The following is a 15,716-nucleotide window of genomic DNA, read 5'->3' as shown; positions in this document are numbered from 1 at the left end:
TTAGCATTTTGATTATTATGGCAAGGGTGGAAAAGTAGATGGCAGCAAAAATCTACCAATCCAAACACTCCCTCCCCTCCTCCTCTCCCCCAGCCTGATTTAGAAATAACAAAGAAATAGAAAGGGAAGCCATCTTTTTAAGTGCTTCAGGATTCAGAGGTGTGCGAATAAGCTTCAATCTATTGCACATCTTACACTGATGGCTTCTGAAACTGGAATCGAACTAAGATTATATGGGTAATTGGCTGAAAAGAATAGGTCATCTACATATCATGCTTGAATATAGTGAATATATATGCCTTATAGTTAGTACTATTATTATTACTGCCTTATAGTAACATTACTATTAATAGTATTATTACTAATATTACTGCCTTAGAGTGTCACTTTGTATAAATTCTCAGGCTTACTGACTACTGACTCCAATCACTGGAGACTGAAAAACAGCAGAGGATACCTAGTAAATAAACAGTCTGACAATGTGGTTATTCTAAACATCAGTATTCCATCAAATGTGCTTCTCTGGAGATTGGTTCTAGAGACTAAAATGGGGCTGGAGGAAACAGCGTTGAGGTAAGGCTAGCAATTTCCTGATGCCGTACATAAGCTCTATCAAAGTGACTAACTGCAGGTCCTTTAAAAAAATTAATTGACTTTGACAAAAGTAACTAAATGAACTTTAATCTCCGGGCTTTATTTAATTTTTTTTTTTTTAAGATGCTACATAGTCAAACAGGATTGGTCTTTTTACGGCATAGAACTAGTTTACTACTAATTGTTTTGCTAGATAGACTTATTTATTTACATACAAAAAACAGTTTCCTGACTGCTGTTTCCCCAATGTTTAAGTGATCAAAACTTTAACAATTACATAGTGCCCAAAACATGAGGAGGCAGAAGAATCTCGCATCACTACAGCAGTAATATTTTAGTTCTATCCACTGGTTTTAGAACAGGTGCCTTTTTATACCATAGTATTAGTCAATATGTGACAATAAGGAAACATGAGATGAAATACATTAAATAAGTTAAATATGCATTAAACATCTCTGAATAACATTTCAATTCAACTAAATGAACCAACAGCAATGTAGCTTGGTCCCTTTAAGAGAACAAGGCATTGACCTTTATTCCAAATGGGTGTCATACCAGTCAATATATGCCTCTTAATGATGCCTAGCACATTCAGCGCTGCCACATACAATTCTTTTCAGCTTCTCACTATTAATTTAAGTGCCAATAAATTGTTAATTTGCACAGAGTTGAAGACACTGAAAAACTGTTAACTTTATGAGCAGAATGGTGGATCAACATATTTTACAGAAGTTATCAACCCCTCCTGCCTAACCCAGCTCCAAACATCCAAAAGGGCCAGCTCCAGCAGTGGAAGAATAATTCTTTGTTTGTTTTTTTAAAATGGACAGGGGGACAACAACATGTACCAAGGTCCAAGAATGTTTAAAATGACATTTACAATATGCCATTGTAGTGTTAACTCATGATTTTTTCCTCATCCCTTAATAAAGAACATTCTTTATCATTCATTCACTCATTGTACATTTTAAACTTTCAAGAGGATTACGTTATGTTATATTTGTGCAGGGGTAATTTAAAGGCAAGACCTGTGAGATGTCATACATTAATTTTTTTAAAACATTGTTATGAATAAATTTAATCCAATGATATGGCAGAATCATCAAGCCAATTTACAATCCTCAGCATGCTGCCTCTACAAGGCTATTTTCCCTATAATTACACCAATGATAAAGAACAAAACCACCAGAGCAAGTAGTCTAGTGCTGAGCCCTTCCTCCTTGACAGCAGTTGCAGATGCAGATATTGGGTTGTTTGTCTGGGGAGCCTTCCTCATCCGCAGACCATCTTCTTCCTACAGGAAGGAATCCTAATGATTAGTTTTGACCAAAAAATGCTGCATAAAAAAAACTGAACGAACAAACAAAAAAACCCCAAACCCCTTAATTAAGCCTATTAGATGAGTTTCTTTGGAAAGGCATGCAATTTTGATGCAGAAGTATGACAACTCGTCTCCATTCTATTCCTATCAGTCCATTTGAATGTGGATTAAAAAAATAAATAAAAAAAATTCATTCAAGAAGTATCCCACAAATATATATGTACAGGGGGACAGCAACTTTGAGGGCCTGATTTTCAGTACTGTGCACACAAGTACGTTGTGCACATTTGAACACTATCTTGCTCTTATGAAGATGCCAATCACAAACGGAATAGCCTTGAATTACGAAGTAGCAATTTTTCTCAGGTACTTGAGCAAAGTATTTCTGTTTTTACTTTTCATATACATGCTAATATTAAATGACATCTTACTGATACTACTGGGAATTACTGGCACACATTGTCCTACAATCTTATCAGTGCTCTTGATCTAAGAAGAGTCAGGTTAGTGATTGGATGAGATACCTATATTACAGCTGCTGATGGAGGAGCTTTAATTTTAATTGGATACAGTATTAATTACTTCCTTACCTAAACAGTTGTGTAGCAGTGCTACAGGCTGTTAACATGTCAGAAAGACTGTATTTAGGGGTGGATAAAGCAACCACTTTGTGCCCATACCATTCAATTATCAGAAGGCTGGTGTTAGGCTGTAGTTGAATGTCTCTAACACTGTACATGGAATTACAAAAGGCGTGAGTGTCAAGTAGTTGCAACATGGAAGTAGACTCAAGTTTGGGAAAGTAAAATTAAGCTATTTTTTCAAAAGAGCATTTTTTAAAAATTAAAATAAAATTCCTAAAACTTCAAAAATTCACAGGGCAAGTTGGCCATTTCCTTACTTTTGACTTATGTTTTTAGCATTTGCTCATTCCAACAGGATGTTCAGTCTGCAGCACTGCTCCTTAGGAGCTGTGGAGTTTTGGTTTTTGGCTTACTATTTGCCAAACGAAGCAGGTCACAGATAGTTAAAGGTTTTATAGTTCATGTCTTAGGCACTGAAGGCCAGATTCTCAGACAAGTTAGACACCCTATTTGCATGCACAATTAGGTTAAGTAGGAGCTACTCTGCACACAACTGTGCATCTACTGTATGTTGGAAGATCTGGCACATAGTATAATCTGTTATACTGAGGTACAAATAACTGTTGCTGTACTGCTGCAAAAGCAGACATTTCTGAAGGGATTTTCTGAAGGCAGGCATAATACTAGTTATGTAATTGACGATATGGATCTATGTTCATCTTAAAAAAAGAAAATGCAGAGCGAAAACTATTATGAAGGCTGGTGAACACGAGGACTAAGAATATGTACTAAGGTTTCAAAATGCTCTACAAGATTTTAACAGAACACTTTGCAAACGTTTGCTGCGAGCCTTCAATATGCTGTACTGAGAATATTGCTTTACTGCTATAGGTGGACAGTCCAGATCCACAAAGGAAAATAATGAACGAACCAAGTTCTGACCCATGTAACCCTGGCCTGTCACACTGCACACTATCCTCCAATTTTGGCTTCAATCTTCAGTTATTCTTCATGGGTCTTTGGTTAAAGCAAAAATCAGATCAAGCTTTCCCCTTATAATTGAAATAACTTAAAAGAAAGGCTCAGCATAGCAGTATGAAAAGTCCATAGTATGAAGCACACAACTTTAAATACTATGAGAGTTGTATTTAAGAAAGATTTATTTTTAAAAATCACATGGCATTTCAGTCATCTTGTGAGACCTGGGCAAAGTGAGATCATAATGAGAGACTAAACCAGCACCTAGCATGCTTTAAGAGACATAAAAATGGAGGAAAAACAAAACAGATTTTAAATGGTAAAGATTTATTTCACACTTAAACGAATATTAAAGCAGGATGAACGTACAATCTCTTTCAATGTAGCTGTGCCCCATATTTTCAGCTTTATAGCTCCTTCTAGGCCTAGATCTAGAGAGCAATTAAAAACTGATTTTAAAAAAGTACTTCAAAACAGTGACAAGTGGTTCTTCTATATGAGCTTTCATATTGCTGGGCTGGTCAAGGCATGAACCAGCGGTCCTCTTGCACTTTGGCAAACAGTTTAGAGTATGCATTGTAATAGCTTTGGACATTATGACTGGGATTTCCAAAAGTGCTCAGTATTGGCCTAACTCTGCTCCTGCTGAACTCAGCGGTAAAACTCCCAACTGATGTAGATGGAAGCAGACTTTGCCCAATGCGGACTGCTTTTGAAAATTCTGCCCTAAATTCCTTCTACAAAAGAGGAGAGAAGAGAATGAATCATTTTGGGTCACTGTCATTTCACTTTGCCAGGCTGTATGCTTCAGACTTCAGCCCATGCCCCAAGAGTGCATGGATTTATGTACTTCATTTTGATTGCAAAAACTAAATTTGCAGATAAGAATGTGTGTTCTCCTTACACGTGTAACTAATACTTAAGTACCATGGCCCATGCAACCACTCCCACCCACAAAGAGGGCTTCAAACTCAAATGGGCAGAACTCAAAAGAAAAATCTTTACCTTAAACTGTTTATTCTCCTCCCGTAACCTCTGAACTTCTACTTGAAGCCTCTTATATTCTTCCATTACTTTCTTAACTTCAGTGTCATCCAAGGAAGAACTTATTGATTTAGACATTACAGAGGATTCTGTCTTTGCAGTTGTGGATATAATTTTATTTATTTCTACATCATGCTGTCAAAAAAAGGACAGTGATCTTAGGGTGATATTAAAAAAAAGAAAAAACCACACCTTATATTGAGAGAACAAACTACTCTGCATCCCTGAACTGTGCCTATCTTAAAAAAAAATCTTAAATTTTCCTTTCTGCAGGCTTTATTTCCGCTTCCTGGTTTAGGGCAAAAGTCAGAGCAGCAGCAGCAAATCAGACAGGGAGATCCCTAGACCAGGACTCTGTCTCTCACAATGAGGGGCTGGGACACTCATGTTCTGATTTGCTGTTTGCTCTCCCTCCCACACTGCCCCAATTCACTCCAGAACCTGTTCAGGAGGCATTAGTGCCACCATGAGTCTGAGCAGAAGGGAAGCATGGAGAGCACAGAATGGCAAATGGCTGCTTCCTATATATGCTGAGGAGCTGGGGCAGCATCTCTGCCCAAGCTGCACCTGGCCCATTGCCAGGAAGCCACCTCTTTACCCTGCTGTACATCTGAACACCCTCACTACCCTCAGCTGGCCACCACTTCTCTACCCTCCTATAGTTCTGTAGTGTAGAAGCAGGAAACCACCCTTCAAGCCAGTTTAGAGAACAGGAGTTGATATTTTAAACAACACTCATTTGTAATAAGGATGTAGGTGGAGAAACAATTCCCTATTCGCCATTCCAAATACAAGCCTGGACAGAAGGATCTCAGGGATTTCTTCCCACACCCTTCCCTTTGAACTTCTTGCATATTCTGAACTTTGGCACACATACTGGTAAAAGCCTTGTCACAAGGAATACAGGTTATAAGAATAAAGAATAGGATCTTGTTGCTACTTACGGTCTATTTTGTCCTAATGAGTTTTAGGGAATAAAGAAAAACCAAAACTGCAACTTCACGAGTGACGTTCAGACATATCAGGTTGCAAGTTTCACATAAATACAGGGCCATATTTCTCTCAGCTCCCAAAGAGTGTGCATACAAAAGTGCATTGGCCTGACACATGTGTACATAAATCCCAGTGTGAATGTGCACAATGTGGGTCTGCATATGCAGAATATTACAAGTCTGGTCCACAGATGAACAGAAAGAGGTATAAAAGTGACCACAGAAGGTGGGCCAATTGTATGGCTTGTTACAAATACATAATTGTAATTGCACAAGCTTGAATGCAAGGGAGAACAGTCTGCTCTTGTGCTTCCTGTACATGAGGTGAATGCACTGGATACACATTAATAGGCACATCTTAATTCATCATTTGAGGACACTTATTTCCATCATGAATTAATCAGCATCTTCTCTGCTCCAACAAGAAACATAGCTCAGCTCCTAGCCAGCAGGGATCCCATGCCGCAACTGCCATCTTTGCACTTGACCCCTTGCTAGCCTTCTACTTTTAAAACACCATTTCACTCTCAGGAAACCCCATCAGATCAGGAAGAAGGTAAACTGGAAGGGCAACAAGTGGAAGCTTGTACTGCTGATGCTTGTGTTGTATCCTTTCTGGGGATAAACTGAGGACTTCTGGGATACCAAACAGCACTTTTAACAAGGCCTTTTTTTTTTTATGCCATCTTTCATTAAGGAACAAAGATAAACCCCAAATCCACTGAGAAATAATTTTAGTAGTTTTGCTGCACTTCTGTTGTGCAAATTAACCTCTAGTTGGATTAAGCAGCATGAAGATTCTAATTAGTGTGTTTTTTCCCTAAAGGGGATGTTATAGGCTTGGTCTGTATGAACATGCATTTTTATATGTTCTAGCTGTGGTATTAAGTTAAATCGCCCACCACATTGTTGAAAATACTCACAGGTTTATCGTTTTCTGCTGGTAGCTCAAATACACATCTAAGTTTAGAATCCATGAGTTCTTCTGGTTTTGCTTCTTTCCACTAAAAATTTAAAAATAATAGTACAGTCACAATGAGGCTTATGGAAAAGGTAATGTAATTTGATTCCTTGTTGCACTGTCTGGTTCAGAAAAAAACACTTGGTGCAGGTCTCTCGCAACTTACGCGCATTTAACATGCGCCATTTCAGCTTTACACTGAAAGACCTGGAGTCCCGGAGGGGGCGTGGCCTCAAGAGTTAAAGGTCCTGGGGCACCAGCTGTGGCTGGGAGTCTCAGGGCCTTTAAATCACTCATGGGTCTCCCAGCTGCAGAGGTGGCTGGTAGCCCCTGGGACGAATTAAAGGGCCCGAGGCTCCAGCCACCGTGGAGCTTCGGGACCTTTAAATGCCCCCCCATCTCGCCGCCGGAGCAGCGGGTGGGATTTAAAGGGCTCTTCCGGGCTCCCCACCAGGGTGGGAATCCTGGCGGAGCCCTTTAAATCCCGCCCGCAGCTCCGGCGGGACAGGGGTGGGGGCATTTAAGGGCTCCACCGGGCTCCCCGCCGCGGAGGGAAGCCTGGCGGAGCCCTTTAAATGCTCCCCCTGCTGGGCCACTTCCAGCCAGTGCTCCTGGCTGGAAGCCCTCAGAAGAGGGTGAAGAATTGATGCAGCTCTGGCAGAGAAGTTAAGGAAAGGCAGCAGGATGCTGCTATCCCACAGGCTCCGAAACCTAGAGTAGTGCCTGGGCTTGGGCCTCCCCATGCCCTGCCTCCCCCGCTCGCCACTGGGGAAGTGGCTGCAATATAGAACTGGGAGATCCTTCCTCCCCTAGGAAGGGGGAAAAACACAGATAGTGACATGGCTGGAGGGCTGAGTCTTGAAAAGGACCTGTCTCCGCCCAGGAAACACAGCATCTACAGGCAGAGAAGGCACCTGGAGAGGGCATGCAGGTTGAGAACTAATCCCTGAGACAGCCAGCAGGAGGCACTGTCACTCTGGTAAGTGAACTCAATCACACATGTTCATACATATTTGTTAGTTACCTGCTGAAGTCCAATGCATTCAGTGCTGCATAGGTGATACAGCCTTTATATCATCTAAGCAGACTAACAATACACTTCTGCAACATTTTATGTACAAGTGTACAAATCAGAACTTCTTGCCTGATACAAATGATAACCCATAACTGAAGTGGCTAGCTCACAAGAATGCTTTCTAGCTAGGAAGGTCCACAATTGTGTGTGGAGTGTTTACACACTTCTCTCTTTTAATTTATTTTTGTTAGTGGTGGGCAAACTTTTTGGCCTGAGGGCCACATCGGGGTGCGAAACTGTAGGGAGGGCTGTGCCCCCCAAACAGCCTGGCCTCCGCCCCCATCCACTTTCTGCCCCCTGACTGCCCCTCTCAGAACCCCCCGACCCATCCAACCCCCCCACTCCTTGGGACCCCCACCCCCTATCCAACCCCTCCTGCTCCCTGTCCCCTATCCATACCCCTGCCCCCTGACAGGCCCCGGGACCCCACCTCCTATCCAGTCCCCCTGTTCCACGCCGCCTCTCCCTAAACCTCTGCCCCATCCAACCGCCTCATTCCCTGTCCCGACTGCCCCCCAGGACTCCCTGCCCCATATCCAAGCCTCCAGCCCCCTTACCATGCTGTTCTGAGCAGCATATCTGGAGGCGCGTCGCCCCAGGCACGCTGCCATGCTGCCCTGCGTGAGCATGAGGCTGCCACCCAGAGTGCCAGCAGCGTGGCTGTGGGGAAGGGAGGACAGCAGGGGAGGGGCCGGGGCTAGCTTCCCTGGCCAGGAGCTCAGGGGCCAGGCAGGGTGGTCCTGTGGGCCACAGTTTGCCCACCTCTGTTTTAGATAATCAGCACATCTCAACACCTACAGTTTGTGGCCCACCCGCATACAGTCTGAGTAAGGATTTGACCCAGGTAGCTAGATGAATTGTTCTGTCACTTTTCTGTTGCTGAAATAAGGATTCTCTTTTGAAATTGTTGGCTGGCTGTGAAGCGTTGAAAGCTTTAGAGGACTCTTGAAATCTGTCACATCTGTTTATCCAGAATAGGAAGATATCTGTATTGTGGTAACATACTGAAGGACTGAGGGAGTACTGCAGGAAGAAAAAATTATGTTGGCCTGGATAGTTCTGGAAAATTGAAACACTCCTATAGGCTCCCTGGTGTGGAGATAAATTTCTGATGATATAAAATAGTGCACAAAAATTTGATTGGTAAATCTCTCTGCCAAAGTAGGATTGTTTCTAACCAGGTAGAGGCTATTGCTTCATCTAGCCGCCTTTTAAAACATGCTAAACCAAGGGGCTTCAATGACTTCCTGTGGAAGCATGAGTTCTGGCATGCTTAAAGGTTTAGAGCCTGTGAAACCATCCAAGAGGGTGACATTGTAGACACGAGTAAGATTACGTGACAGTAAGTCATCTGTATGGTTTTCTGGCCAGTCTAATAAAGACAATCTAAGATCAACCTAGTTATTTTCATAGAACTACACACAAATTTGTTCACTTCTACTATGCGATTTCTACTTGGCAAAAGAGCTAGCCTGTCTGCACTGCAAACTCACCATACCCTCACAGAAACAGAGGATGGGAAAAGAGACATCAGTTTCTCAAATAATATAGAATAGGGAGTAGTTCTCTTCAATGGAACCACTACAAAAACCCTGTTACAATGAGCATGCTCTCGTTTAGCTAGCAAAACCACCGCTGCAAGCAAAGAGAATCAATAAGTATCTTACAGGGTTTTTTATTTTAACAGTTTACTATATCATGAAATCAAATGTGTAACAAGATGGGATGTGTACCTGCCATTTATTTTCATATAATTTTTAAAAAGTGTACTAGTTTAAAAAAGGGTCAACTAAGGAGATATTTACAAAAATCCTCTTTTTCTTAAAGAAAGGGAGAGACTTGTGGTCATGACTGGGATTAGTTTAAATCTGCTGTCCCTTCAGATGCATTTTTTCGTAGGTGAGTTTATATGAAATAAGCTTAATTTAAGTGGACAAGAGTTTAAAAGCAGGTGGATAATGAAAAAGTATATTGCACAAAAACTGTTATATAGCTAGGAGTTTGTACAAGGAAATATGTTTTCAACAAAAAGTACATAGGCTACTTTTAGGGTTTTTCACTTGTGTCAAATGTTTAAAGTAATAAAAGTAAGGGTGGAAAAGGGTTCAACAGCAAGACTCTTACTATTACAGGAAGTGCCATCAGTGGAGAGACAATCATACCGGTGAGTCTTTAACAGTCAGTGCTGCTTGCTTTGCTTCTTTCCAAACTTCCTTAAAGTAGCCAACAATTTAATTGCTATATCCTTCGTCCTTCCTCACCCCAGCCTCTACCTACCTCTGTTTTCCTCATTTATAACCCATTTAATGCTGTACTGGAAGATCTCTGGGGTAAGGACCACATATGGGCAAATAAACAAGGGAAAGGATAAAGAAAACTCTACAATACTAGGAAATATCCTGGTTCCCACTGGAAAGGCGGAGGCTGGTCTAGGGAAGTCCTAGTGTACATTCAGGAGGAATGAGAGACTGCGGCTTGAGGGAAATGTTTCATAGAGCATAGGAGATGCAAAACAAAAATCAGACCATTAGCCTTGTATGCTCCTCCCCCGCCTTTTTTTTTTTTTTTAAATTTGGACCCAGCCTGGTGTCCTACCACTGACAGAGCAGCTACTATCTGTTTCTGAGGAAGGCAACTCTCCCCATAGTGCACCGATCCAATTCTGCAATGCTGAGACTTTTGGCACAAGAAACATGGGGGTGAGAGTAAAGATCTTCACTCTTTAGAGTTATTGGGAAAACCATGAAGTTCATTAAGTCAACTTACAAGCAATGCTAGAAAAATTTGATTCTGTTCCTCTTTATTTGTATAGTTTTATAAAGAGAGAACATCTTAAAGGACACAGTCTCTATAAATTAGTTTCAATACTTACTACTGCTTCCATATCTGAAGTATCAGCTGGAGCAAACATAGACTGTACCATAAACTTGTGTTTACTTTTCTCGTTAGGGTCGTAATCGAAAGGTTGTAGCATCACTGCAAGAAAAAAAAAGTTACATTAGAATCACTAATGATTACCCATGACTATATGGTGTCTTAAATAATATACTAGGTTAAACTGGATTCTAAGTTGCATGCCCTTATGCTGAAATACACTGCATAGATCTGGCTGAGATTCTGAATTCAAAATTAAATCACTAATTCGTGAAAGTTCAGACTCCTCAAACAAAAATTTACATTTAAGAATCACAGCAACTTTCTGTACAAAACCCCAGAAGAATAACGATAGTAACTTGTACACAGCAGGAGAATCTATGTTTTATATATGGGAGGGGGAAAGATGTGGAAAAGAGCATCTAGAACAAAGTAATGACCATGCATTCTGATTACTCATACACCGTATTGCTGACAGGTCTGAAAGAAACCTGCACAGAGCCAGACTAAGACATAAGGCTGTTTTAGAGGTTGAGATTAAAGTTTAAAGATGTAGGTTCTCTTTGGAATGCTTAGAAGTCTCAGGATCCTATTTTACAGAAGAGATGTTTCACATTAAAAATGTTATATACATTTTAATTTGTTGTAATTTATAGCACAATCTTCTTCAAAACTACAGAAAGGCTTAATCAACTTTGTAATAAGTGGAGTTAGAATTACATTATAATGCCGAAATTAATGTATTTGAGAATTGATTGTGGAGAATGAGGACCATATCTGCCCATCCTCCCCCTTGCATTAAAATTTTAATCTGCTAGAATACTCCAGTGCTCACATTCTGCCTTGCTAATTAAGATCTATGACAGATGTTTTCCTAGCTGCAGCTATGGCTTAAGATACCTTTCTTTGTGCACATATGAAAAAAAGCCCTTTGTTCTTAATCTTTTATAAGCAGCTCCCAGGAAGTAAGGCAATAGGTACTCAAACTATTTTTCAGGCATCATGGCTCCATGAACCTAGGAGCAACATGAAAGCAGAATGCTCATCACACTAAGCACTCCATCCTTCTAATTTATGGTACATCCTATCTCTAGGCTCTTAGAATGGCACCCACCACTGTTGGGTGGTGTCTTTCAAAGGGCTGAGGGGCCAATGACAAGAACAAGGTTATGTCTACACTACAAACATATGTCAAACTCAAGTTACATCAGCAAACAGCCACCACAGTTAGTACATTGTTTGTGATCATGCATACTTGGGTCCTTGAGCTGGTGACGTGCATATTCACTAGGAGTGCTTGTGTTGATGCAGAGTGTTGTACACCATAGGTAGACCACTATGCAACTTGCCACCGTCCAGTGCACTGACTTGGGAAGTTTTGGCAATGCATGATGGGGCAGAAACGAGTCAGGAAGGGATGCATGGCGGGGTCAACTTCCCAATTTGCAACTGGCTCCATCCAGTAATAGTATCTGTATCCCATAATTTTCATGCTTTTTCAAAATCCCACGAACCCACATGCCCCTCCTCACTGTCTGCCATCTGAGAAAGAAGCATGGAATCTGCACAAGCAGTCATGAGCGTTGTAAGCACAGGATACACAATCCTGCAGTATTTGCAGAGCTGCAAGAACCACCGAATGAGTGGGAAACATGACGATTCCTTGGAGGACAGATTGCTGTGGGACATGGCAAGAACCAATTCAAGGTTGATGATGGTATTCATGCAGCAGCTGCAGATTGGAGAGTGCTCCTTCTGGCCCCAGAAACAAGCACTGACTGGTGGGATTGCATTGTAATGCAGGTTTGGGACGATGAGTAGTGGCTGCAGAACTTTCAGATGCACAAGACCACATTCCTGGATCTGTGTGCTGAGCTTGCCCCAGCCCTCCAGCGCAAGGACACCTAAATGAGAGCTGAACTGATATTGGAGAAGTGAGTGGCAATCTGACTCTGGAAACTTGCAATGCCAGATTGCTCCCGGTCAGTCAGGAATCAATTTGGAACCAGGAAATCCACTGTGGGGGCCACTGTCACGCAAGTGTGCAGGGCCATTAATTGGCTTCTGCTATGCAGGACTGACTCTCAGCAATGTATAGGACATAGGGGATGGCTTTGCAGCAATGGGGTTCCCAAACTGTGGCGGAGCAACAGATGGCACTCATATCACTGTTTTGGCACTAGACCACCTTACCACTGAGTATATTAACAGAAAGGGCTACTTTTTCTATGGTTACACAGTACAAGCACAGGGATTCTTTCACTGATATCAATGTAGGCTGGTCTGAGAAGGTGCATGACCCTAACATCTTTAACACAGGACTGTTCAGAAAGCTACAAGCACGGACTCTCTTTCTGACAGGCAGATTACCATTGGTAATGTTGGAATGCCAGTACTGATCCTGGCGGAGACCCAGCCTACCCCCTGCTCCCTGGCTCATGAAGCTGTACACTGGCCACCTTGACAGCACCAAGGAATAATTTGACTACTGGTGTTGTCTACTCAGAAGATTGGACCTCAGTGAGAAAAGTATCCCAATGGCAATAACTGCCTGCTGTGTCCTGCATGATATCTGTGAAGCAAAAAGGTAACGTTTCTTCTGGAAGAGAGGGCACAGGCAGCACAGCTGTCTGCTGAATTTGAACAGCCAGACACAAGGACTATTAGAAGAGCTCAACATGGAGCTACATAGCTCAGGGAGTCTTTGGAAAACCATGTTAACAGTGAGCCAGAATAATGTGTGGTGGTGGTGTATGCACTATCTGGCCCTGCTCTTGTGTGGCCTGGTAGGAATTGTGTAGTGGTTGCTGTACATGTAGGAATATAACATTGTCAGTGCATCTATTAATTTTGTTTGTGACTGATCCTATGAGTTGTGTGACTGTGAAATAACAGGTAATTGACTGCTTTCAGAACTACTGAGCATTCAGCAGCATCCATTATGAACTAATAAAGATGAATTATGTTCCAAATAGAAGTTTATTCTTTAACAAATAAGTGCAAAAAAAAATGCAATTTAAAAACAAATACATTAAAAACTAAACCATCACGTCCATTTCAGCTACATATACACCAACTGTGGCTTTCACAGGTCAGTATACGTGAAGCTGTGAATGTCTTTAATGTTCCCCACTGTTGAGTGGTAAGAATAGTGCAGCAACCCCATATGCCATGTGGAACATTGGGGGAGTGGTATAGGGAGGCCCCGATACCGAGTTCTCAAGGGGCTGCAGAGGGAGGCGAGCCCAGGATTGGTGGACCTACAGGTTCAACAAAATCCGCAGCATCTGTTTGCTGGCTGAAGAGCTCCACTGCATCCTGATGCATCTCCCTCCCCTTTTCCTGCTGGGATTCCTGGGCCTCTCTCCTCTCTATTCTTTCCTTCTCCAAGCTGGCCGCCATGTTCATCCTCCAGGCCCTCTGCTCACAGTCTGATGCAGCATTGGCTTGAAGGATCTTACTGAATGTGTCATCCTGAGTCCTCTTCTTTCTTCTCCTTATCTGGCTCGAGTGTTCTGTGGGAGTGGAGGGGAAAGTCCAGAAGGATGCAGTGGCAGCAGCTGCAGATAAAAAACACACTGAGGTACTACTGTCAGTGTAGTAGTGAAAATGAAACTTAAAATGCTGAACTCACTCCCCCTTGCTCCCCTCAAGTGTTAAGCACTACATTCTCACCTCTGCTTTTGCTTGTGTATGGTGCCAGTCACAGCACCAGCCATGGGGTGTGTGTGTGGGGGGTGGTTATGGCCTGCCGGGGGTTGACAAAATGAAGAAGGAATTGCTCAGTTGCATGAAACTGAGTATGGGGCAATGACACTGAATAATGGCACCATTTCCCACATGTAGTGGTGATTTTATCTGACAGCTCACTCCTGAGGGTAACAAACACAGGGAGAGCACAGGTGCTGCCAGTGTCCCAAAGCCACCTAAGTCAGATGCTGCTAGCCTGTGTACTGGAATGGTGCCTGCTAAAGTTATCGCTGAGTGGCGTGGGAAAGTGTTCTACTGTGGAGATGGAAATAAGGCAGATCTCTCTAGAAACTTTTGGCAGAGGATTGCAGGTACCTCTGTGAAAGTTTCACTGAGATCGCTCAAAAGGATTCAGGAGACATCCCTGTGTACATAACCAAACTGCTCCACATCTCCCTCCCCCTGCCCCCAACATTAGAGGGGAATGAAAAGCAGATAGAAGTTCTACCTCTATTGCTTGTATCACTACCTCTTCTAGAGTGAGTAAATTAAGGAAAAGTCAAAAGATATGTCCTGTTACTTTGGAGATGCCATCCCTGTAATTGAAAGTTTATCTATACCACTTACCCGAGGTTCCTTCCCCTGACCCGGACTTGCCTGTGCTCAACTGGCGGTACTGGCTGGACTGCAGTGGAGTCATAAACAGGTTCTGGCTTGCTGCACAGCTGGACTCCCCAGTCAGCTGTCTCCCACAGTCATCCTCTTCCTCATCCACCACCACCTTCTCCTTGCTGTTCATGGCGGAGGCCTATGACTTGGGCGCCTCAGAGGTATCCACAAATGCTGTGGGGGGATGGAGGTGATGTCTCTGTCCAGTACAGCATGCAGCTCTTTGTAAGAGTGGCAGGTCTGTGGCTTGGCACTGGATCAACTGTTGGCCTCCCTGGCCTTCTGGAATGCCTATCGTAGCCCCTTGGCTTTCACGTGCACTGCTGCTGGTCCCTGTTGTACCCCTTTTCCTGCATCCCCTGAGCAATCTGCTCATAGGGGTCTACATTTTTACGGCTGGCTAGAGCTGTGCCCACACAGCCTCTTCAACCCCAGGCCCAAGAGATTCAGTATCTCTTGTCTACTCCAGGGAGGAGAGTGTCTGGATCATGCTGCCAGCATGGTCAGCTGGGCAGTTTCACTCAACAATGGAGACCTGCTAGGTTCACTTGCCAAGCAGGGCAATCAGGAAAACAAAATTCAAAAATTTGCAGGGCTTTAAAGGGGAGAGGGGCTTCCAGTCTCCATGACCCAGGGCAGTGGAGTTCACAATGATTACCAGAGTGGTCAGCGTGTGGCACTGCAGGACAACTGCTGGAAGACAAGGTCGACATAAGCAACACAGTATCTACTCACGCACTGCACTGAATTGGGCATTTCAACTGCAGCTGTACACTGCTCGGGGAGATGGTGTTAATATGTCAGCCTAACGGGGTACTTACAGTGGTGGGACACCGGTTTAAAAGTAGACACATGCACAACAAGGTTGACGTAAACTGCTTTGTGGCGACTTTACTTTGTAGTGTAGATCAGGCTTAAGTTTGTAGGCATGCAG

The 15,716-nt window shown here is 42.9% G+C and overlaps 1 protein-coding gene across 2 annotated transcripts in view; it reads right to left on the bottom strand.

The window, feature by feature from the left end:
• Positions 1-673: 673 nt before the first annotated feature.
• The window catches only part of VAPB (VAMP associated protein B and C), a 40,648-nt gene continuing 25,605 nt past the window's right edge, over positions 674-15,716 (bottom strand). The window contains exons 3-6 of one of the 2 annotated variants that reach the window (XM_039498857.1): positions 10,422-10,525; positions 6,437-6,517; positions 4,483-4,656; positions 674-1,888 (exon numbers count right to left, since the gene is read on the bottom strand). In XM_039498857.1, coding sequence (XP_039354791.1) covers positions 1,730-1,888; positions 4,483-4,656; positions 6,437-6,517; positions 10,422-10,525 — 518 coding nt within the window. In that variant the 3' untranslated portion in view covers positions 674-1,729. The remainder of the gene's footprint in view (positions 1,889-4,482; positions 4,657-6,436; positions 6,518-10,421; positions 10,526-15,716) is intronic. The other variant, XM_039498858.1, reaches the window with a different exon arrangement.

This window comes from Mauremys reevesii, linkage group 13 (genome assembly GCF_016161935.1).
Source record: "Mauremys reevesii isolate NIE-2019 linkage group 13, ASM1616193v1, whole genome shotgun sequence".
Lineage (NCBI taxonomy): Eukaryota > Metazoa > Chordata > Testudines > Geoemydidae > Mauremys > Mauremys reevesii.
This window is presented reverse-complemented; position numbering and strand designations above follow the sequence as displayed.